Below are 25,232 nucleotides of genomic sequence, written 5' to 3'. Positions count from 1 at the left end.
GCCGGATGTGGCCTGCGGGCCGGCTGTTGCCCACCCCTGATATAGACCAATAGCCCTACTCCTAGTACTAGGGAAAATATATGAAAGACTAATATACAGTAGATAAGCTCAATACTACACAGAAGCAGGTTTACATTCCAATAATCAGTATGGTTTTAAGCAGGGCAACTCTATGGAGGATGCCATGCACCACCTACTGACAACAGTTAAAAACTTTTTTTTTTTTTTTTTTTTTTTAAGGAGCATTAGCAACTAAGGCCATATTGCTCTGTGAATATGCGGTGGTCATTCCTGACCTTTCCACATCCTCCGTATTTGGTGGTGACAGGCTCGAACCCGGTCTAATCAAGAAGCGTGTGCTACTCAGTGCTGCTTCTTCCCACCTGGCTACGGAGGCGCCTAGTTAAAAACTCAGAGGAGAAATATATGCTGGCAATCTCCATTGACTTTGCTGGGGCATTTGACTCACTCTGGTGGCCTAGTGTCCTTAGGAGACTCTGCCAGGCAAATGTTCCACAAAACCTTTATAAGGTAATAAACAGCTACCTTACAGACAGAAGTGTCTCAGTACGCACAAGGTTCCAGGAATTGACATGCCCTGTGAATAAAGGCTGCCCGCAGGGTTCAATCCTTTGCCCATTCTTCTGAAACATTGTTCCTGGACGAATTTCTGACTTTGGTTCTGGGTCCCGTAGAAAGCCTGGCCTTTACAGATGACATGATTTTCCTTGTAAAAGGTAACACGCGAATGGTTGTAGAGCAAAGATCAAATGCTGCCCTCTTTCAGCTGCAGGAGTGGGCACAAATGCACATGCTCAAAATATCGCCTGAAAAAAATCAAACATACTTTTAAAAGGCAATTTGGACATATGAAGACATCCACAAATCAAAATTAACACAACCACTATAAAAATGGTAACAGAACTAAAATATCTTGGAGTGGTCTTTGATTCAAAATTAACTTTTTACCCCCCATTTGATCTACTTGGTGAAGAAAGTGAGAAATTATGCAGGTATGATTGCCAGGATCAGTCGAGCAGACTCGGGACTCAAAAGAAAGACCCTGGCAATCCTATACTGTGCAATGTTCCTATCACCTATGGAGCCGGTGCATGGTTCACCCGCTCGGCCATAGTAAGAAATAGGAATAAATTAGAATCAATACAAAGGACAATACTACTCACTATTACCACAGCATCCCGCACAGTAAGCACACCTGCACTACAGTTGCTGGCCGGAGCTCTCCCACTTTACCTGGAAGTAACCAAAAGAGGCTTATATTATAGATTTAAAAAGGGCATACCCACAGAATTTCTGGGGATAGCCTTTGATACAATCGACACCTTCAATGATGAAAAAAAAAGAATAACCACAAAGCTCCATGAGCTATGGCAAACAAAGTGGGAGCAGGAAACCAGAGGTTTGGTTACAAAACGGTTTCTACCATGGGTGGCAATTGTTAGCCCAAAGCCACCTAAGTGGTATGCCCCTGGACTTTTTGCAACATTTATATTCACAGGTCATGGCTCCCTAAAAGTGAAACTAACCTCCTTAGGCCTGACTGATGACCCAAACTGCACCTGTGGCGAGAGTAAAGACTGGGCACACATTCTATGTGAATGTATAATATATGACATCCCCAGAACAGAGCTAATAGCCCAGACTGGCCCCTTTCCCAGGGGAGAAGAACATCTGTTCATCATAGAAGAGGAAAATTATAAAGCCATTACATCTTTCACACAGAAAATATTCGAAATTCACAGAACTATCCAAAGAATGACAATTCAGCCCCCAGCAATTAAACAATAATCAATAGTCAAAATTGCCCAAGTTTCTCACGACACCCAAACGATGACTTAAAAACTGTCAGAATAGCAGTATTCTTCACCCTGACAGAAACCTCACATGACAAACCTCCCCAGGACTACCTTTCCATGTGTAGGAACCTGGGACCAAATAATAACCACGTAAGGGAGGGAGATGTACAGGCAGTCAGGGAAGCAGATTAGCTGAAAAATATCAGTAAGCTAGTAGCAAAAGGATGCAATGTAGAATGAAAGAAAAATGAATGAATGAGAATGAAAGATAGAATGAATGAATGAGAATAAAAGATAGAATGAATAGGCTGGGCAGTGAGTGAACTAGGAATTATGGTAAAAGGGAATAAATGGCAGTTTTGGTGAAAGAAAGAGTGACCTAGCATGAGGGAAAGTGAGAGTGAATGGGAATGAGGGGAAGAGCAAATGTAATTGGCCGAAAGAATACAAAGTTAAAAATATCTTACATGACTTTATATATACTAACAAACATTTACTAACAACATAAACACTATTACTGCATTCTCCCCTGGCCTGCACCATCAACTGAAGAATAACAGTAAGTTGAGATGCCCAGAGAGTGCAGTGCAAAAAGCAAGAGTCGAATAAATGAAATGAAAGCCAGAAGAATGAATGAAAGTGTAAGTGTGTGAGAAAAAGAACACAAACCATAAATGCTACAGTTAAGTACACACTAACCCTCTGACTAGGTCAGAGAAATGGTCAGAGAAACAACTGACTAGGTCAGAGAAATGGTCAGAGAAACAACAGAACATAACGCTACACAACAGACCACTCCCCACATACTTTTTAAATCTCTGGCCTCCACAGAGTTCTGTGTCACTCACAAAGAATACAATGCAGAGATGGGGGGGGAAACCCCTAGTTCCATCAGACAACTAACACTTTACACTTTAGTTCCTTGAGATTCGACGGAGGTGTAGCAAACAGCCTTTTCCAGCTCATCCCAAAGATGTTCAATAGGACTGAGATCTTGAGACTGAGCAGGCCACTGCAACAAAGAAAAGTCATTGTCATGTTCCTGGAACCATTCCATAGTGATTCGGGCTTTGTGCACCGGCGCATTATCCTGCTGGACGTAACCATCTGACTGAGGATAAACTGTCAACACGAACGGATGCACTTGGTCGGCAACAATGTTTAGGTACAATGTGGCATTCAGATGTGAATCTATGAGTATCAATGGACCCAACGTGTGCCAAGAAAACGCTCCCCACACTATAACACTGCCCCCCACCTTGCACAGTAGTCATTAGACATGATGGGTCCATGGATTCATGTTGTTTTCACCAAATTCTGAGCCTTCCATCAACATGCTGCACCAGGAACTTTGACTCGTTAGACCAAGCAACTGTTTTCCAATCCTCGATAGTCCAATGCTGGCGTTGCTGTTCCCACAGGAGGCGTGTTCTCTTGTTTTTCACTGATAACAAATGTACGCGATATGGCCGTCAGCTGTTGTAGCCCATTCGCGATAAAATGAGACTAGTGGTTCATTGCGTTATTTTGTTCTGTGCACCAAGGTTGTATTCTGATGTGATGTGCGACATTGTGGCCTGTCTGTTTGCTTGCACAATTCTAGCCATCCTCCTCTGACCTATCTCATCAACAAGCAATTTTCTTCCACAGGAATGCCATTGAGAGGATGTTTTCTGTTCGTTGCACCATTCTCGATACACCTTTGAAACTGTGGTGCGTGAAAAGTTCAGTAGAACTGCCGTTTCAGAGATGCTTTGTCCAGCACGTCTTGCACCTACTACCACGCCATGTTCAAAGTCTATTTGATCATTCCTTTTCCCCATTCTTGCTATGATTTGTATGCTTAACTGATACTAGAAAGGTTGTTCTGCTGCATTAATATCTACAACTGTGGTCATGTGACTTGCAATGTTGTGGGACAAACCATTTGCGTGCACAGCAGGGGTGTACCTAATAAAGTGGCAGCACAGTGTATGTATGCACAGTCTCTGTGTACCTCATGTTGCTATGAGAATTGGTATAAAAGTAACATATTCTAGAATGTCAAGATCATAACACAGCATATCATGCTAATTACACAGCTCTCACAGCAGTATACAATTTCCAAAGAAATTCTGATCTATGAGATGAAACAGTTAGTCTCATTATAGCCAAACAATTTTGAGCGACTATAGAAATACTAATTTCTGGCTACATTACGAAATATGCCCAAAAATTAAAATTACATTATATAGATTGCTCATAGCAAATTGTATAATGTGATTTTGTTCTTGTCAGATCCATTAATTAAAATGTAAGTTGATTGCATTTAAGAACATTGCTTTAAAATGAGAAAAACTTAAGATTATGAGGCAGCAGTATGCTGACTGTAAATTGCAAACTGACAATATTCTATTGTTAGTTTGTCTGCTTACAAAAGAAAAATTTAGTTTCTAGGGGGGAAACCATGTAGCTATGGTGTTGGGGGAAAGCTCATAAAAATTCCTTCTATTCTAAAAGAAGGTTAGACACAATCGTTTTTCATATGGCACCAAGAACAGCAATAATAGTAGCCATTGTGCTAGTTCTGAGGCATACAAATAATGAAAACATCTGACCAATGTTTTCAATTCACTATTACATGAAAACAATAAACAATCCTAATTCACCTTGAAATGAAAATAAAAATGATTCATACACAAAATAAAACCTGCTTCGAAGTAGAATGACAGTGCAAGAAGAAACATAAGGGTTGTTTCCAATGAAACATAATAAGAGGTAATATTTTACTTTGCACTGCAAAAGATTATAAAAATTACAATAGGTATTGCTTTCTAGTGCAGAATTCAAGCAACTGCTTCTTCTTGTTGCTTCCCATCATTATCTGTGTGAAAATACTTTTCAGTATCATGATCTTCAAGAATTCAATGCAATACTACAAGCAACAAAGGACAGGAAGGTCATAAATTTCTGGGAACTAAAATTATATGACAGTGCAAAACCAAATCTCATTACTCAGGGCCACTGTAAAAGCAAATTAATTCCAAACAAAATAAATTCACATATTATGCTGAATCAACCAGCCGTTAGCAAAACTATAGAGACAGCACTCCAAAGTTAACCAACTCATAGTTCATCAGTGGTCTATGGAAAGTTCCTATAATACCATCTCAGCTTCTCTTAGTATAACTATTAAAATGTTAATACCTAAAAATTAAAACTGAAAAAAATTTACATTTTGAAAACAATTAATGAAAAATTCAATGTATTTAAATAAATTATTTTATTTACCTTTTCTGGTTTTAGATCAGCCACATGATCAATTGTCAGCTTCTTAATTTCTCCATTTCGACATAACAAAGCCCTACTGTCCCCAACATGTCCAACAACCAACTCAATGCTATTTCTCAATAAACACACAGTTGCTGTCGTTCCTGAAAATGTGGCATCTCTATCTGGAATTATATATAACTTCTTTAAATAAATAAGAATAGATAAATTTTACTCAAATAAAAAGCATGAAAACCTAATTATTAATTAAATATAGGGTGTCCAAAAACCTTTACAAAACTAAACCCCTGTCACAGGTTGACAGGGGTACATCTGCAGGTTGACAATGATGTCAACTTGAACTTCAAATAAAAGGGAACTCCACCAAATTACTAGAAAGAAAGTTTATGCATACTTGTGTGTTTGTGACAATCTCTCGCCATGATCCCCTGATCTGATTCCTTTAGGTTTTATTGTCTGGGTATTTGTAAAAGAACAGGTGTATGTTGCATCTATGCCAGGAACCATTATGGAACTTAAACAATCCATTTGTGAAGCAATCAGCTGTGTTTACAGGGATGTGTTGTGCAGAATATGAGAGAAAATGGATTAGAAGTGATATATCTGCAGAGTTCTAAAGATGCTCACAATGAACACCTCAAGTTAAAACTTGAAGATATCTTGTCACCTGGATTTGGTTCAAGTTCACATCATGTACTTATTCATACAACAGCATTTTAGTTTTGTAAAGGAGATTCATGAATACCCTGTACAAGTGCTTGACTAAGAATACGAAGTACAATAGCAAAGGACTCTTTGTTTATGTTAAAACTAAAAAGAAAAGGGGTGAACCACATTGGTCCACTAGATATGAATGGTATAACTACTGATGATCCTATTCAGGTTGCTGACAAACTGAATAAATATTTTGCATCTATGTAAAGACGGTTCTAGGGATGGAGATATCAGAAGTATACCAAATTCTAACTGGGAACTAAATGATTTTGTGATAAACAATAAGAAAGTGGAAGAGAAATTGCTGAAGCTAAAAGTAAATAAGACACCTGGGGCTGATGAGATCTATCAAGTTAAATTAAAAAAAGCAGCAAAAGAAGTAAGCAAACTTTTGGCCATAATTATGAGAGCATCCTTGGGAGGTCCATATAGGTTGCAGATGTGCAAATGGCTTTCCTATTCACAATGGAAAATCAAAGCATAAAGTAAGTAATTGCAGACCTGTAAACTTGACTTCTGTTCCTGGATAAATAATAGTAGTGGTTAAAGAGGTATTGCAAAATCATCCTGATAGGAAGGCAGTTATATGAAAATCACAGCATGGGTCTGTTAAGGGGAAATCTTATGTGACCAATCTGATTAGCTTCTTCTATGACATAAGAGGTAATAAAGTTCTTGGATTGATGCAATAAAAAGAACACAAAGTAAAGGAGCTCAAAATGGTTTTATTTTTGTTGCCACCGAATGCACATTACTACACAATCTAAAAGTTTCTGAAAAAGAATCAGCAAAGGCATCTAAAGAGATGGTGTTCAGTTCAGCAGCCACATTTTTCTATATGTCCTCAACATTCTGAAATCTTGTCTTTGAGGGCAGTTTTCACCTTGGGAAAGAGGTAGAAGTCCATTGGTGCTATATTGGGAGAGTAGGGGGCATGGTTGATCTTTAAAATGCCATGTTTCATCAGGATTGTCGTCACAACAAGTGCAGAATAGGCAGGGACATTGCCGTGCAACAAGAACCAGCTGTTTTTCTTTCAAAATTATAGCCACACCCAGGAAATGCACTTCAATAATCTTTGTAACACCTGAGTAGAATGCAGCATTGACTCTCTCCCCTTCAGGTATAATTCCTTGTGAATCACACCCTATTTGTCAAAAAACATGATCAGCATTGTCTTGATCCTGGACTTCTATAATCAAAACTTTTTGGGCCTTGATGATAGTTTTCAAGTCCTCTGCATGCTCTGACACTTTGTCTCTAGGTCATACTGAAACACTCAACACCCATCTCCAGTGGCAATACAATCAAGGAAATTAGGACTGTCTTGGCAAGCATGGATGAAGTCTTCACATAATGACACTCTTCATTACTTCTGCTCATCCATGAGGCATGTAACACAAAGTTTCATAGATCTTCATGCAGAATTTGATGAATTCTGTCCTTATTCATATCCAACTCATCAGCCATCATTCTAAGAGTCATATGACAATCTCTCACCACAATTTCCTGAACTTTGCAACTCTGTCCTCATTTTGAGAGATTGAGGATTCTCACTTCTTGGGTCATTGCGAACATCCCCATGTGCATCTCTGAACCATTTATACCATTCAAACACAATGGTATGACTTAACATTTCAGCACCATAAACAGTTCTAGCATAAATTTCTATTGCAAATTTTCCCAGTTTAAAGTAAAATTTGATATCCATTACAAAATCATGACATGGAACATTAACAGTACTAACAAAGCTGGTTGTTACTTGCAACTAGTTAGCCTACTGGATAATCTCTGTACCACTATCTTAACATTTGTTGGAGGACGTTTCTGTTGGAGGATGTTTTAACTATAACATACTACTTCCATTTATTTTCAAACTCATCCAACATGACTGCAACAGCACCAGTCTAGAAACTTTACTGCCACATTTCATAGTCATAAGAAACTGGATGCAAAATTAATTTTGACAACGTACACTTAGATTTCAGTAAAGCTTTTGATACTGTTCCACATGAAAGTATACTGAACAAAATGTAGCAGGAGAGAGAGTGATTATTAATGTCCACTGCTCTTCATGGAAATGCTATTAGTGGAATCCCTCAGGGTTTAGTTCTACCCCCCTTATTGTTTTCAATATTTATTCATGATATTGATGAAGGTATATATCAAATTTAATGTCTAAGTTTGTTGATGACATGAAGGTTGGCACAGTGATTAGTGACAGTGGTTTAATGACAAGAATCAGGGTATGCAAAAAGACCAAAATAAATTATACAGATGGGCTGTTAAGTGGCAATTGAGGTTTAATATTGATAAATGCAAGGTACTGCATTTGAATACCAGTAATCCCAGAATAACAGGGATTGTACCACAATCAAGGTAACACAGAATGAAAAAGATCTAATTCAACATAAAGTTCTCTGAGTAGTGCAGATGAGTTTCTACGTCAATTCATGTGGTTCCATCAATGATACAGGAATTCTGCTAGCAGAGACAAGAAGTTGATCATCCTGTTGTATAAGTCAATGGTTAGCCCATACCTTAAGTACAGAATACAGGTCTGGAAGGAAGCCTCAATTTAGGAGGGATGTAATAGTAATCGTGGCATGTGATGCAAGAGGTTTGTTCCAGCAATTAACCACCCGCTGGGTAAAGGCAAATTTCTGCATATCTATTCTACAGTTGTCTTTCCTCAATTTGAATTTATGCCCCCTTAGGTTCATAATCTGAACAAGTGGAAGAATCCCATCAGAATTCTGCGTGCTCAACCCATTCAAGGCCTTATACAGCTGAAGTTAAACATAAGAAAGGCACTTGGGGTGGATGGGATCTATCCAGTTACATTAAAAGAGGTGGCAAAGCAACTAAGCAAACCCTTACCCATAATTATGAGAGCATCATTGGACTCAGGGGAGGTCCCCACGGACTGGAGATGTGCAAATGTACCCCCAATTCACAAAGGGGGATCGAAGGGTGACACGAGTAATTACAGACCAGTTAGTTTAACTTCTGTTCCGGGTAAAATAATGGAGTCACTGGTTAAAGATGCATTGCAGGATCATCTAGACAAGACTGCAGCAATAATTCGGACACAGCATGGGTTTGTTAAGGGAAAGTCTTGTCTGACAAATTTGACAGGATATTATGATGTGGTTACAAAGGAACTGGAAGGAAAAAAATATTTTCGATATCACATATTTGGATTTCAGGAAAGCTTTTGACACTGTTGTGCATGGAAGACTATTGTACAAATTGGAGCAGAATGGTATTAAGGGTAAGTTGCTACAAAGGATAAAAGGATGGTTGAGTGGGAGAAGACAGAGGGTGGTAATCAATGGGTGCTGCTCATCGTGGACTAATGTTATTAATGGAGTCCTACAGGGTTCGGTGTTGGGTCCACTGTTGTTTTGTATATTTATCAATGATATTGATGAAGGTATATCAGGCTTAGTGTCGAAGTTTGCAGATGATACAAAGGTTGGCAGGGTTGTTAATGACAGTAATGGCAGTATGCTACTGCAACAGGATCCAGAAAATTTGGGCAGATGGGCTAAGTGGCAACTGAATTTAACCTTGACAAATGCGAAGTACTACATATGGGTAGAAATAACCCCAGAGAAATGTACCAACCGTGTGGTACCACACTTAAGGTGGTAGAAAATGAAAAAGACCTGGGAGTAATTGTGCAGTCAGATATGAAGTTTTCTGAGCAATGGAGACAGGCTGCCAGGGCAGGTCATGGGGTTTTGTCAATGATATATAGGAATTTTGCTAGCAGGGAAAAGGAGGTGATTGTCCCTCTGTATGAGGCAATGGTCAGGCCACCCCTTGAGTACTGTGTACAGGTCTGGTGGCCTCATTTTAGGAAGGATGAAGATTTGGTTGAGCGTTTAGAGAAGGGCAACAAGATTGGTGATGGGAATGAAGGGATCCTCTCACCAAGAAATGTTATTAGTGGAGATTGCAGTGGCTGGAGACTGGGCACCTGCCCAGTGATCTGATTGAAGTGTATAAGGCCTTGAATGGGTTGAGCCCGCTGAATTCTGATGGGATCCTTCCACTTGTTCAGATTACAAACCTAAGGGGGCATAAATTCAAATTAAGAAAAGACAGAAGTAGAATAGATGTGCGGAAATTTGCCTTTAGCCAGCAGGTGCTTAATTGCTGGAACAAACTTCCATCTGTCATTGTGGAAGTTGATGGTTAAATAAATTTAAGGAGGAACTGGACAGGCATTTGGAGGGAATGGTGTGATTTTTTTTTTTTTTTTTTTTTTGGGCTGATGCTGCATAAGCTCATACACTTGCTTTCTTGCATCACATGCCACTACAACTACCACCACCAGATCACCTCTCAGGTCCCTAGTCTCCAGCTGCTGCAATTTGCAGAACTTAAGCCTCTCTTGGTAAGAGGATCCCTTCATTCCCCTCGCCAATCTTGTTGCCCTTCTCTGTACATGCTCAAGCAAATCTACATCCTTCCTAAAATGAGGCCTCCAGACCTGTATGCAGTACTCAAGGTGTGGCCTGACCACTGCCTTATACAGAGGGATAATCACCTCGTTTTCCCTGCTAGCAAAATTCCTGTATATCATTTACAAAACCCCATGACATGCTCTGGCAGCCTGTCTGCATTGCTCAGAAAACTTCATATCTGACTGCACAATTACTCCCAGGTCTTCTTTCATTTTCTACCATCTTAAGTGTAGTACCACACAGTTGGTTCATTCCTCTGGGGTTACGTCTACCCATATGCAGTACTTTGCATTTACCAATGGTAAACTTCAGTTGCCACTTCTCAGCCCATCTTCCCAAACTTTCTAGATCCTGTTGCAGTGGCTCACTGCCATTACTGTAATTAACAACCCTGCCAACCTTTGTATCATCTGCAAACTTCGACACAAGCCTGATATACCTTCATCAATATCATTGATAAATTACACAACAGTGGACACAAAACCGAACCCTGTGGGACTCCACTAATAACATTAGTCCACAAAGAGCAGCACCCATTGATTACCACCCTCTGTCTTCTCCCACTCAACTATCCTTTTATCCATTGTAGCAACTTACCCTTAATACCATTCTGCTCCAATTTGTACAGGAGTCTTCCATGCACAACAGTGTCAAAAGCTTACCTGAAATCCAAGTATATGATATCAAAATTATTTTTTGCCTCCAGTTCCTTTGTAACCACATCATAATAGCCAATAAAATTTGTCAGACAAGAATTTCTCTTAATAAACCCACGCTGTGTCTGAATTATTGCTGCAGTCTTGTCTAGATGATCGTGCAATGCATCTTTAACCAGTGACTCCATTATTTTACCCGGAACCGAAGTTAAACTAACCGGTCTGTAATTACTCGTGTCACCCTTCGATTCCTCTTTGTGAATTGGGGGATACATTTGAACATCTCCAGTCCGTGGGGACCTCCCCGGAGTCCAAGGATGCTCTCATAATTATTGCTAAGGGTTTGCTTACTTCCTTTGCCGCCTCCTTTAATATAACTGGATAGATCCCAGTCACACCACAGGTGCCTTTCTTTTGTTTAACTTCAACAAGTTCTCCTCCACTTTGCTCTCAGTTATTACAAAATCATTAAGTACCCTGCTACAATTTGATAACCTTCTGGCATTTTCAATCCTTAATAACTCCTCACGTGTAAATGTGGTTGCAAAATACTCATTCAGTATCTTTGCTATCTGAGCAGGATCAACAATAGTCGAACCATCGATAACAAGTGGACCAATCTGATTCACCCCCTTCCTTTTAGAGTTTATATAAGTAAAGAAATCCTTGCTGTTTTTCTTAGCATCCTTTGCCAAAGATTTCTCATAATCTGCCTTCGCCTGCCTAACCTCCTTTGTGACTTGATTACAGACTAGCTTATATCTGCCACAGGCGTCTGTGTTGCCTGATAATTTATATGCATCCCATGCATTTTTCTTCTCTGCCACGAGTCTCATTAGTTCATTTGACAACCATTTAGGTCTAAACCTCGAACAATATTTCTCAATAGGTATGAAATGTTTAGTAGTTTCCACGATTAATTCCTTGAATGCTTCCCATTTAGAATTTGCTGTTGGTAACATATCAATTTATCCCACTGTACAGAATTTAAAAACTGTCTGAGACCAATGTAGTCACCTTTACAGAAGCAAAAACCCTTTCCTTTACCCCTGATGGTAATTATATCTTTAAGTAAAGTAATACGAAGCACTCTATTAGGAATCTGTTAGCTTATTATAGTATTATCAATTAATAAAAAATAATATTAATCTTATTAAAATTTATTGTTAATTAAATTGTATTTAAATGGAAATCATCACCTATACTAGAGCTGCGAAGCAAAGATCAGACTAGCAAGAGTGCTGTGACTCAGGGGAGAAACGAGGGGGGCGATTCTCCAACGCATCAGTCTCAAAAAATGTGCAAAATGTGAAATGTTTGACAACCTTTCTAAAACAGGACATGATCTAGCCAAGGAGGATGCCTTTGTGTGTGCTAGTTGTCTAGAGTGTCAAGAAATTAGGTGCCAACTCAGCGTTCTGATGGACGTCTATGAGAACTTGAGGTGTAGGGTAAATGCCCTTGAAGAAATTAATATGAGGGGCCCATCAAGCTCTCAGCTGCCCAGCTCAATGACAGAGCTCACTCCTGTGCATCAGGCAAAACAGTGGCAATCTCTAAGGCAGAATGTGCTGGTCCCAAAGGAACTAGTCATTGTCAGGGAGATGGGGACTATACTATGCAAGAAGGATAGGTGGAACAGGACCAGGGTATGTCTGCCAGGGGCAAAAGTTGATGACGTTGTAGAGCAGATATCATCCTTTAAGGGCACCAAAGGTGATGTTGTTCTTGTTGTACACGTTGGAACTAATGACATTAAGAGTAAGAGATCTACAGATTTACTCAACAAGTACAGGTCAATGTTGAAAAAAAGTCGTGAGTTGAATGAGAAAGTGTCTGCAATTCTGCCCAGACACGATAGGAAGGAGTATATGATGAGAGCCTTGTCGATCAATTCAGCGCTGGAGAGATTGTGCAAGGCTCAAGGGGTAGAATTTTTTTCAGCCTGATCTGTGCTTGTTGACAGGAGAGACTGCTTCTACAGGGATGAGGTACACTTAAATAGAAAGGGTGCAAGAATTTGCTTATTCTATCGAGGCAGTGTTAGGTGGGTGGGAAAACTGCTGGCTTGGGGGGAGATACACAGACTAAAATGTTAACAGTGGCTGCAGACAAAGGCAAAAGTGATTCTTGCACTGCTGCTATTAGAATGAGCAGAAGCCTGGAAAGCAAGGTATTAGAGATTTCCAGGACTATTGGGAGTCATAGTAGAACAAGTAAATACATAGGCTGTGTTAGGGTAACCAAGAGAAAGGATAGGTGCATGTATTCTTCCATGTACACCAATGCTAGGAGTATAGTTAATAAATTTAATGAGCTTGAAGTGCTAGTCAAGGCATCAAAGGCAGATATTGTTGGGATATCAGAGACGTGGTGTCACACAGATATAAGCAGTGCAGAATTGGAATTTGGATAGTACAATGTGCACAGGAAGGATAGACAGGACAGGAAGGGAGGAGGGGTTATGCTGTTAGTTAATAAATACATAAAATCTAAGGAAGTGCATCCAATTGATGTTGGTGGACAACGCAGTGTCGAGTCTGTTTGATGTGAAATAAGGACTAGGAAAGGAAAAATGAGAGTAGGTGTGTGTTATAGGCCTAATGAATCTGATGAGTATAATGAGCAATTTTGCAGAGAAATAGAGTGGCCAGTAAATCAGAATGTCTTATAATGGGGGATTTTAATTTCCCGGATATTGACTGAAATTTGTGATTTGGTCACTCACACACTAGCTAGGCTTTTGTGGATTTATTGGATGATTGTTTCCTACAGCAGCATGTTCGGGAGGCAACTAGAGGGAGTAATACTCTTGATCTGATTATCAGTAATGATTATTCATGCATTAAGACTTTGCAGATAAAAGAACCACTGGGTGACAGTGATCACAGTATACTGATATGGGATTTACTTAAAGATGTAACTATGATCAAAAGCAAAGGGAAGGTTTTTTGTTTTCGTAAAGGTGACTACAGAGGTCTCAGACAGTTTTTAATTCTATAGAGTGGGATCAACTGATAATGTTACCAAGAGTGGATTCTAAATGGGAAGCCTTCAGGGACTTAATCTTGGAGGCTACTAGGATTTTCATACTAATTAAGAAATACGGTTCAAGGTTCAGGCCTAAATGGATGTCGGATGAATTAATGAGGCTCATGGCTGAGAAGAATGTATTGGATGCATATAAATTATCAGACAACACAGAAGCCTATGGCAGGCATAAATTAGTCTGTGATCAAGTCACAAAGGAGGTTAGGCAGGTGAAGGCAGAGTTCTTTACTTAAGTAAACTCTAGAAGGAAAGGAATGAATCAGATTGGACCACTTAACATAGATGGGTTGACTATTTATGATCATGCTCAGGTAGCTGATAAACTGAATGAGTATTTTACATCTACATTCACACATGAGGAGTTATTCAATGAGGGGAGTGCCAGACGTTTATCAAATGCTAACAGGGAGCTAAGTGATTTTGTAATAAATAAGTGGAGGAGAAACTGTTGAAGTTAAACATAAGGAAGGCACCTGGGGTGGATGGGAACTATCCAGTTATATTAAAGGAGGCAACAAAGGAAGTAAGCAAACTGTTAGCCATAATTATGAGAGCTTCCTTGGACTCAGGGGAGGTCCCCATGGACTGGAGGTGTGCAAATGTATCACCAATTCACAAAGGGGATTCAAAAGGTGACACAAGTAACTATAGACCTGTTAGTTTAACTTGTGTTCCGAGGAAAATAATGGAATCACTGGTTAAAGAAGTATTGCACAATCATCTAGACAAAACTGCAGTAATAGTTAAGACACAGCATGGGTTTGTTAAAGGGGGGTTGCACATGAAAGACTGTTGATACTGTTGCACATGAAAGACTGCTTTACAAATTGGAGAGGTATGGCATTAAGGGTAAGTTGCTACAATGGATAAAGGGATGGTTGAGTGGTAGATAACAGAGTGTGGTAATCAATGGACACTACTCTTCGTAGACAAATGTTATTAATGTAGTTCCCTAGGGTTCGGTGTTGGGCCCATTGTTGTTTTGTATATTTATCAAATGATATTGATGAAGGTATATAGGGTTTAATGTCCAACTTTGCAGATGATACAAAGGTCGGCAGAGTTGTTAATGACAGTAAAGACAGTATGTTACTCCAACTGGATCTAGCTAAGTTGGGAAAATGGGCTGAGAAGTGGCAACCGAAGTTTAACTTTTGACAAATGCAAAGTACAGCATATGGGCAGCAATAACCGAAGAGAAACGTACCAACTGTTTGTTACCACTCAGGGAAGTGGAAAGTGAAAAAAACCTGGGGTTCATTGTGCAGTTAAATATGAAGTTCGTTGGGCGGTGCAGACAGGCTGCCAGGGCAGGTCATGGAGTCTTGTCAATGATATATAGGAATTTTGCCAGCAGGGACAGGGAGGTGATTATCCCATTATACAAGGTAATGGTCAGGCTACACCTAGAGTACCGTGTACAGGTCTGGAGGCCTCATTTTATGAAGGATGTAGATTTGCTATAACGAGTACAAAGAAGGGCAACAAGATTGGTGAGGGGAAAAAAGGGGTGCTCTTACCAAGAAAAGCTTATGTTCTGGAAATTGCAGCGCCTTGAGAGTAGGCACCTGCGAAATGATCTGATCGAGGTGTATAAGGCTTTGAATGGGTTGAGCAAGCTGAATGCTGATGGGATTCTTCCTCGTGCTCAGACTAAGAACCTGAGGGGACACAGTTTCAAACTGAGGAAAGATAGTTGTAGAATAGATGTGCGGAAATTTGCCTTTAGCCAGCGAGTAGTTGATTGGTGGAACAGGTTTCCATCTTTTGCTGTGGAAGCTAATAGAATAAATAAATTTAAGGCTGAGCAGGACAGGCATTTGGAATGAATGGAGGGGTGAAATGGGAGGATTTTTTTTTTTTTTTTTGGCTGATGCTGCATAAGCTTGCTTTCTTGCATCGTATGCCTCTACTAATGCTAAATCCCACATCAATACACTGTGATCACTGCCACCTAGTGGTTCCTTTATCTACAAATTCTTAATACATGAATGATCACTGCTGATAACCAGATCAAGAGTATTACCCTCTCTGGTTGCCTCTCGAACATGCTGCTGCAGAAAACAATAAATAAATTTTCTGTTTATACTCCGGCACAACAACCAAGTCAGTAGAGTTTACAATAAATCATCAATACAAATATTTATCATATTTAGCAGTCACGGGCTTGAACCCCAGTCCACTCAAGGAACGCGTGCTATGCACTCTCGCTCCTGACCACTGGGCTACATCAGGCCAATCATCCAATAAATCCACAAAAGTCTTACTAGTGTGCGAGTGACCAATCCACAAGTTCCAGTCAATATCTGGGAAGTTAAAATCCTCCATTATAAGACATTCTGATTTACTAGCCCACTATTTCTCTGTACAATTGTTCATTGTACTCATTCGAGTCATTAGGCCTATAACACACTCCTACTCTTATTTTTGCTTTCGCAGTGCTTATGCCACACCAAACTGACTCAACAGTGCAACTGGATTCACTTCTTTTGATTTTTATGTTTTTCTTAATTAACAACATAACCCCTCCTCCCTTCCTATCCTTTCTGTACTCATTGTACTCCCCAAATTCCAATTCTGCATTCCTAATATCTGTGTGCCACCACATCTCTGATATCCCAACAATATCCGCCTTTGATGTCTTGATCAACACTTCAAATTCATCAAATTTATTTACTATACTTCTAGCATTGGTATACATGCACCTATTCTTATTCTTAGTTACCCTAACACATCGTATGCACCAACCTGTTTCACGATGACTGCCATCAGTCCCTGAAACCCCCAGCAACCCTTGCTCCAGGCCGCTGCTTATTCCAATAGAAGTAGTGCTAGAATCACTTTCACCTCTGCCTGCGGCTACTTTTAACCTTTTAGTCTGTGAATCAAGGCAATAGGAATTTTGAAAGCAAGGCAATAGGAATTTCCAGGACTGCTGGGAGTCACACTGGAACAAGTAAATAAATGGGCTGTGTTAGGGTAACTAAGAGTAGAAACAGGTGCATGTATATTTGCAGGTACACCAATGCTAGGAGTATAGTTAATAAATTCGATGAGCTTGAAGTGCTAGTCAAGATATCAAAGGCAGATATTGTTGGGATATCAGAGACATGGTGTCATACAGACATAAGCAGTGCAGAACTGGAATTTGGGGAGTACAATGTGTACAGAAAGGATAGACAGGACAGGAAGGGAGGAGGGGTTATGTTGTTAGTTAAGAAACAAAATCTAAGGAAGTGCATCCAATTGATGTTATGTTGGTGGACAATGCAATGTTGAGTCTGTTTGGTGTGACATAAGCATTGGGAAAGGAAAAATGAGGGTAGGTGTGTGTTATAGGCCTAATGAATCTGAGGAGTATAATGAGCAATTTTGCAGAGAAATAGAGTTTTGGTTTTGTTTGTTTTTTTTTTTTTTTTTTTTTTTTTTTAGGAGCATTAGCAACTAAGGCCATATTGCTCCGGGAATATGCAGTGGTCATTCCCTGACCTTTCCGTATTTGGTGGTGACGGGCTCGAACCCCGGTCTAATCAAGAAGCGTGTGCTACGCACTGTTGCTCCTTCCCACCTGGCTACGGAGGCGCCTAGAGAAATAGAGTGGGCCAGTAAATTAGAGTGTCTTATAATGGGGGATTTTAATTTCCAGATATTGACTGGAATTTGTGGGTTGGTCACTCACACACTAGCAAGGCTTTTGTGGTTTTATTGGATGATTGTTTTCTACAGCAGCATGTTCGGGAGGCAACTAGAGGGAGTAATACTCTTGATCTGATTATCAGTAATGATTCTTCATGCATTAAGAATCTGAAGATAAAGGAACCACTAAGTGGCAGTGATCACAGTGTGCTGAAGCGGGATTTACTCAAAGAGGTAACTATCATCAAGGGTAAAGGGAAGGGTTTTTGCTTTCATAAAGGTGACTACGGTGGTCTGAGACAGTATCTAAATTCTATACGGCGGAATCAACTGATGATGTTACCAAGAGCAAATTCAAAATGGGAAGCACTCAAAGAATTAATCTTGGAAGCTACTAGACTTTTCATACTAACAAAGAAATATTGTTCATGATTTAGGCCTAAATGGATGTTAGATGAACTAATTAGACATGTGAAACAGAAGCCTATGATAGATATAAGCTGGTCTGTAACCAAGTTACAAAGGAGGTTAGGCAGGCGAAGGCAGATTACGAGAAATCTTTGGCAAAGGTTGCAAAGAAAAACAGCAGAGTTCTTTTGTAAACTCTAGAAGGAACTTATGTAAACTCTAGAAGGAAGGGGATGAATCAGATTGGTCCACTTGATATCGATGGTTCAACTGTTGATGATCCTGCTCAGGTAGCTAACAAACTAAATGAATATTTTGCATCAACATTCACACATGACGAGTTATTCGGGGAGGGGGATGCCAGAGGTGTATTCAACTCTGGCAGTAGGCTAGATAATCTTGTAATAACTGAGAGTAAAGCGGAGGAGAAATTGTTGAAGATAAACACAAGAAAGGCACCTAAGATGGATGGAATCTATCCAGTTATATTAAAGGAGGCGGCAAAGGAAGTAAGCAAACCCTTAGCCATAATTATGAGAGCTTCCCTGGACTCAGGGAAGGTACCCATGGACTGGAGATGGGCAAATGTGACCCCAATCCACAAAGGAGGATCAAAGGGAGACACAGGTAATTACAGACCTGTTAGTTTAACTTCTGTTCCAGGGAAATTAATGGAGGCACTGGTTAAAGAAGCATTGCAGGATCATCTAGACAAGACTTCAGTTATAGCTCGGACACAGCATGGGTTTTTTAAGGGGAAGTCTTGTCTGACTAATTTGATTGGATACTATGATGTAGTAACAAAGGAACTGGATGCAAAGAATAACTTTGATATCATATATTTGTATCTTAGAAAAGCCTTTGATACTGTTGCACATGGAAGACTGCTGCACAAACTGGAGCAGTGTGGCATTGGAGGCAAATTGCTGTTATGGATAAAGGGATGGTTGAGTTGGAGAAGACAGCGAGTGGTAATCAATGGGCACTGCTCTTCGTGGACTAATGTTATTAGTGGAGTCCCTCAGGGTTCAATGTTGGGTCCATTGTTATTTTCTGTATTTATAAATGATATTGATGATGGTATATCAGGGTTAATGTCCAAGTTTGCAGAAAATACGAAGGTTGGCAGGGTTGTTAATGACAGTATACTGCTGCAACAGGATCTAGAAAAGTTGAGCAGATGGGCTGAGAGGTGGCAAATTAAGTTTAATGTTGACAAATGTAAAGTACTTCATATGGGATGCAGTAATCCCAGAGTAACGTATCAACTCTGTGGTACCACACTGACAGTGGTAGAGAATGAAAAGGACCTAGGGGTAATTGTGCAGGCAGATTTGAAGTTTTCTGAGCAGTGCAGACTGTCTGCAAGAGTAGCTCATGGTGTCTTGTCAATGATATACAGGAATTTTTCTAGCAGGGATAAGGAGGTGATTATGCCCTTGTATAAGGCAATGGTCAGACCACAGTTTGAGTACTGTATACAGGTCTGGAGGCCTCATTTTAAGAAGGATGTAGAGCTGTTGGAACAAGTAGAGAGAAGGGCAACAAGATTAGTGAATGGAACAAAGGGTTGCTTTTACGAAGAAAGGCTTAAATTTTGCAAATTACAGTGTCTGGAGTAGGCACCTGCGAGATGATCTGATTTAGGTGTATAAAGCTTTGAATGGTTTGAGCATGCTCAATGCTGATGGGATTCTTCCTCTCGCTCAAAATAATCGCCTGAGAGGGCATGAATTCAAATTGATGAAAGACGGTTGTAGGATAGATGTGCAGAAGTTTGCCTTTAGCCAGCGGGTGGTTGATTGGTGGAACAAACTTCCATCTGTCGTTGTAGAAGTTGATAGCTTAAATAGATTCAAGGCAGAACTTGACAAACATTTGGAGCGAGTGGATGGGTGAAATAAGGGTTTTTTTTTTTTTTTTTTTTTTTTTTGGCTGATGCTATATAAGCTTGCTTTCTTGCATCATGTGCCCTTGCTAATGCTGTGATGATAACTGCATTCAATAAGGATATATTTGACTGCGAGTTGCGTATTACGATGCATTCATTGGGGAAGATTGTCTCCCATTAACAGATAAAAATGAGTCAAATGTGCCTGACTGAAGTGTTTAAAAACTATATGCTGATGGCGTTCTTACTCTTTCCCAGATGATACACACATAAGGAGAGAGAATTTTAAATTGTTGAAGGATAAATGTGCAAAAGTTTTTCCTAAATATTAGTTTCCAATGATCAAAATTCCAAATTTATAATCATTCTTCTTATTCAACCTGAGTCAGAAAGTATTCACAGAAGCCCAAAAATATTAATTTAAAACTTCTTTCTGTTCGACACTAATTTAACAATGAACCTGCAGAGCAAACAGCTGTTTTCCACTGATTTTATCTTCTGCCAATGTGGAAAAAGTTTACACTGGGGAGGCAAACAGACCTTTGATTAAATATATTTAAGAACACCAAGATGATAATAATTCTGTTGATACCTCAAAATTGGAGCTTGCATCAAAATATATCAATAAAGTTTATTCAGTTGACTTCAAGAATATAAGCAGCTTACACTATTATTACTATAATGTTATCATAAATTTGAGGTATTTCTGACCCAATGTTTTCTTAAAAATTGTAAACAGAAGATCAAAGTAAACAAATGCTGAAAATCATATGTATTACAAATATTTCTAATATTTATCAAGGCTGTGTTGATTCTTTCTATAAATGTATACGTGAGGGTTGTTACAAGTGAGAATTGTTTCATAAAGTTAATTTTAGTTTATAGTTTTATTTTAGCCATAACAAGAATGTGCATCCATTTTTTTTATAGCACGAAGTCTAGTGGAAGGCACTGATCTCTCAAACCATAAGACTACCACCACAGTTGTCCCCATGTTGCACAACTAATATATAACACCTCTAAAAACAGAAATATAATGTTACTTATTAGTAATGTGATGTCACTGCCCTTTTTTTTTTTTTTCCCCCCCGTTAGTTATTGGCACATCGGCTTCTGTGGCCATAATGCACCTCCCAAAGTTTTTGCATTTTACTGTGATCCAAGCCCGAGGCAGGAATGTCACTGCCCTCTCCTTCCAGATAGGTATTTCCATGCTTCTTAGCACCTCACGAGCAATAGGCACATTATTAGTACATAACTCACAAGATGAGACATCAAATAGTATTATAAAAAATGTGACTGAGAAACAGAAGACTTTTAAGAGAAATCCAGTTTAGCCAGGACACTCTAGAACTGTCCAAATAGTAACCCAGACTTTTCTTACAAATTCATGTTAACTAATTAATGCATGTCATATGCTGAAGCAGGTAAATTAAGCTTGTTTTAATGAAATGCAATACATTGTATTTTAAAAGTTTTTTGCTTTGTTTATTTATTTAAATTTTTGTTTTTTTTTTTATTCTGTTCAATAATATAGTTTTGACTAGTGAAAATCTTGAAATTTCACAACCTGATTCCAACCACCATTCAAACTTACACAAATTAGCCACCGCTCAACAAATTCAAAGTAACTCAATCTCCTTTCACAAATAAATTCTTAAAAAAAAAAAAAAAAAAAGTTGGACTATCTTAACCTTTTGGTACTGTATATGTATTTGTTGTTAAAACAACAAATATATGTACTGTATTAAAAAAATTACACAGAATAGTTTTCTATAAGGCTGAAGTAATAAATTGTTATGAAAGAATAATCTGTCCTAAAAAAAAGTATAAAAGTGGCCCAGCCCCCAACAGGCCTTTTTATCTTTACTATGGAAATTGCCCATAAATAAAATGTGATATTTTATAGCATTTACTTTTGTAAATAAATTGAATGAGTCTAGCAACAATAAATGATATTAAACTCATCCTCAATGTGACAAAAAGGCACTAAAATGAATGACCATTCCACTTTTGAATGGGAAATGGTTTTATAATTTCAGGACTACACCAAAGTTTGACACATCTACGGTGGGTTATTATAAAATTATTATAAAGCCTTTGATACAGATGTAAACATTGCTTTCTTAGCCAAACTTACAAAAAATATATATATAAAAGTCAGTATGATTATTAATCCATTGGCTATCATGTGAAATCATATATAAGATATTGCCAAACCAATGGCAAAATTTGTCATATTTAACAGAGACTACTTGAATTTTTAATAGAGAAACTAGAGTAAAAATCTACTTTGCAAAGTACTGCAAGTTACTCCTGAGTGAACAGAATATTTTTTGTGCAAAATTCAAAGTAAAATATATAACAAATAAAAGTGGGGGTCAATATCATTCCAATGTCACTGAAGGTGGATTAGTAACAGTATTACATCATGGTATCTTTGTTGATATCCTATAAAGTTATTTTTCAACTTTCTGTTTGCTATGTAACACTCATTTGGCAGTTAATTTCCCTTACCACTTACAAGTGATAAGAAAAAAGTCAGAGTTGGACTTTTTTTTTTTTTTTTTTTTTAATGAAAAAACTCCAAACACAAAATGATACTAGAACCTATAGTATTTAAGTACTATGCATAGGTTGAAGGCTGAAAAGACAAGATATTTTTTAACATTAGACTTAAATTTCTGTCGATTGTAATTCTTTTCAGATGATACATGTAAAGGAAGGTTGTTCAAGAAAGTAGAAAGGATAAATGCAGAAAAGAAAAGGTTTGAATGGATGCTGACTGGTTGAAAGACCAGTCAGCATCCATTGGGTGGAAGACCAGTTTGGAAGAGAGTGAGAAGAATTAAATATGCCAACTCAAAAGAACAGTCCCCATGGAAGTATCTATATCTATAGGAAATGTCTTTGTAAGAGATCAGTTATTAATTAACCTGACTATCCTCTTTTAAATAGTCTAGAAGCTTAAGAGAGGTTTTCTGGGAGCTTGCACCAGGGATTAGATGTCAGGGTAATCCCTAATTGAGATAAGTGATCTTGTATAAAGTTTGTGTCAGATGCAATAGACTTTTTTTTGTATGTAATAAAATGAAATGATATGACTGGATTTTACAACGATTGAAAATAACTTAAGTTTTCTTCCAGCAAACTATAGATAGGATTTCCAGTCAGTGGAAGGTCATTAATATACAAGAGGAAAAGGGCGGGAGAAAGAACTGATTCTTGAGGAACACCAGCATTAGTTTAAAAGTTGAAGGCAGAGAGCCAGCTACCATCATCTGCAACAGTCAGAGAGAAAAGCAGACATCCAATTGCGAAAAAAAAAAAAAAAAAACAGTCAAAAATCCATAAGATATGAGCTTATCATGATCAAAAGCTACAGAAACATTAAGAGAAATTGTTTGAGCTTCATAAAACTTTTTTCTATCAAATTTTTCAAAAGATAGTAATGTAAGCCAATATATCACTAATGGATCAATGCTGATGGAATCATAATGGCAATCATTGATCATATGGAAGGTTTGAAATAGTTTAAGGGTTGGAAGCTAATAGATTTCTACTTTACTTTAGAAAGAGTAGAAATAAGAGTGATGGGACAATAATTGGAAGGGAGGGATTTGTCAACCTTTTTTAGGAACTGGCTGGATACAAGCAAATTTCTAAGTAGAAGGAAAAACACTAAACTAGCTCACATTTTGAGAACAAGTGGAGAAATGCCATCAGATACTAAAGCTTTCTTGGCATCAAGATTGTTCAGAATTCTTCTAACATCCTTCTGTCAAAAGACCACATAAAGCACTGAGTGGAGTGTACTATGTAGAAGGTGATTTACCAAGATTTCAATACAATACTTAGAAATAGGCCTCCGTAGCCGAGTGGTCAGAAGCGGGAGTGCAGTAGCACACGCTCTTTGAGTAGACCGGGGTTCAAGCCCCTGACTGCTGAATAGGTCGATCTGCCAACCTGCACTGGACCAGCGTGGCAGATTATGGTCCGTTTCCCTCAACATGAATTGTTGAGGAGGCTTCCATCCTGCAGTGGGTTGATAATGGCTGCACTTTACTTTTACTTTTTTTTACTTAGAAATAGACTAATATGAAAACAGAGCTACAAGGGTCAATTGGTTCTACATTGTAATGATATTTTAAAAGGATAAAAGAGATTACCTTAATCTGGTACGTAGAATGACTTCAGAATGACACTCTCCAAACGTAGACAGATAAAATAATTTAATGAATTCTTGCACTCACAGCACCATGAATGATTCGATGCGCTCCAGAATCGGAAGTCAAGGACCCTAACCCGATCCCACAACACATCAAACCACCCCCATGAAACTATGAGTTAAAGAAGACATCGTGTCAAAATTAATTACAATGAAAAAATTTCACCATGGTATTAAAATAAATTAAGATTACGATGATGAAATAAATCGAGATGAGAAATTTAAAATAATTTTAAGAAAATTTCCTTCCTTAATCTGACTAGGCTTTTCAACAAACCATCTTGATCACCCAATGTGTGAATGTGTCAAGATATTAAACGGAGAGACTATCTGTCCTGGCGCATGCACATAAAAAACCAGGAATCCGAAATGAGGTAGGGGAAATGTACATTGATAGAATTTTCATGCAACTTAATTTCAAGGGTTTCAGTGATTAATAACTTTGTGTAATTGTGTTGGATGTTCAGAATTTTTGCTACATTAAAAATAAATGTATGATTTTATTCACGGCATGAAAAGCCAATTCCGACGCATTTGCACACAAAGAACGGACTGAAGTGGCATGCTATTTCACCCTCAAATCTAGGATACACCGACTGAGCCTTGATACGATGAGTCGCATTCACTACAGGATATATTGTATACAAGATCAGTTACTTGTACCGAGAAATAAGAAAGGACTGTGTGATTTTTTAGTATAGTACATAGTTTCTGCATTGGTCTTACTACAAATTTAAATTCAGTATCTTTAAAGAATCTACTAAGATTTTTATGCCATTGTTCAATATATGGAATGGAAACAAGTTTTTTTTTATTGGTTCTGTTGATTGGTGTGATATTTTGTGACCTGCCTTTTGCTTGTAGCTTGATTTGGTTAATAAAGGTGAGAAGATAACCTCTATTTAAAAACCAGTTGGTTAATATCTCAATCTCTAAGTGTAAAGCAGGCTCAGATGTGGAATATTTATAAGGGTTAAGAAATTGGTTGAATATGATGGACCTTTTGTAAGAGAACGGGTGATAACTATTATAGTGACGAAACATACCTGTATTTGTAGGCTTATGGTAAATGCTGAATTGTATTTT

The 25,232-nt window shown here is 38.4% G+C and overlaps 1 protein-coding gene across 2 annotated transcripts in view; it reads right to left on the bottom strand.

Moving 5' to 3' along the window:
- LOC150089686 (protein phosphatase Mn(2+)-dependent 1K-like) overlaps nucleotides 1-25,232 on the bottom strand; it is a 99,188-nt gene that overhangs the window by 40,909 nt on the left and 33,047 nt on the right. For both annotated transcript variants that reach the window (XM_090389594.1, XM_090389596.1), the window contains exon 4: nucleotides 5,088-5,251. In XM_090389594.1, coding sequence (XP_090245720.1) covers nucleotides 5,088-5,251 — 164 coding nt within the window. The remainder of the gene's footprint in view (nucleotides 1-5,087; nucleotides 5,252-25,232) is intronic.

Source organism: Mastigoproctus giganteus, chromosome 2, assembly GCF_048544385.1.
Source record: "Mastigoproctus giganteus isolate SK-2022 chromosome 2, ASM4854438v1, whole genome shotgun sequence".
NCBI classification, from domain to species: Eukaryota; Metazoa; Arthropoda; class Arachnida; order Uropygi; family Thelyphonidae; genus Mastigoproctus; species Mastigoproctus giganteus.
The sequence above is the reverse complement of the archived record's forward strand: the minus strand, read 5'-3'. Positions and strand labels throughout refer to the sequence as shown.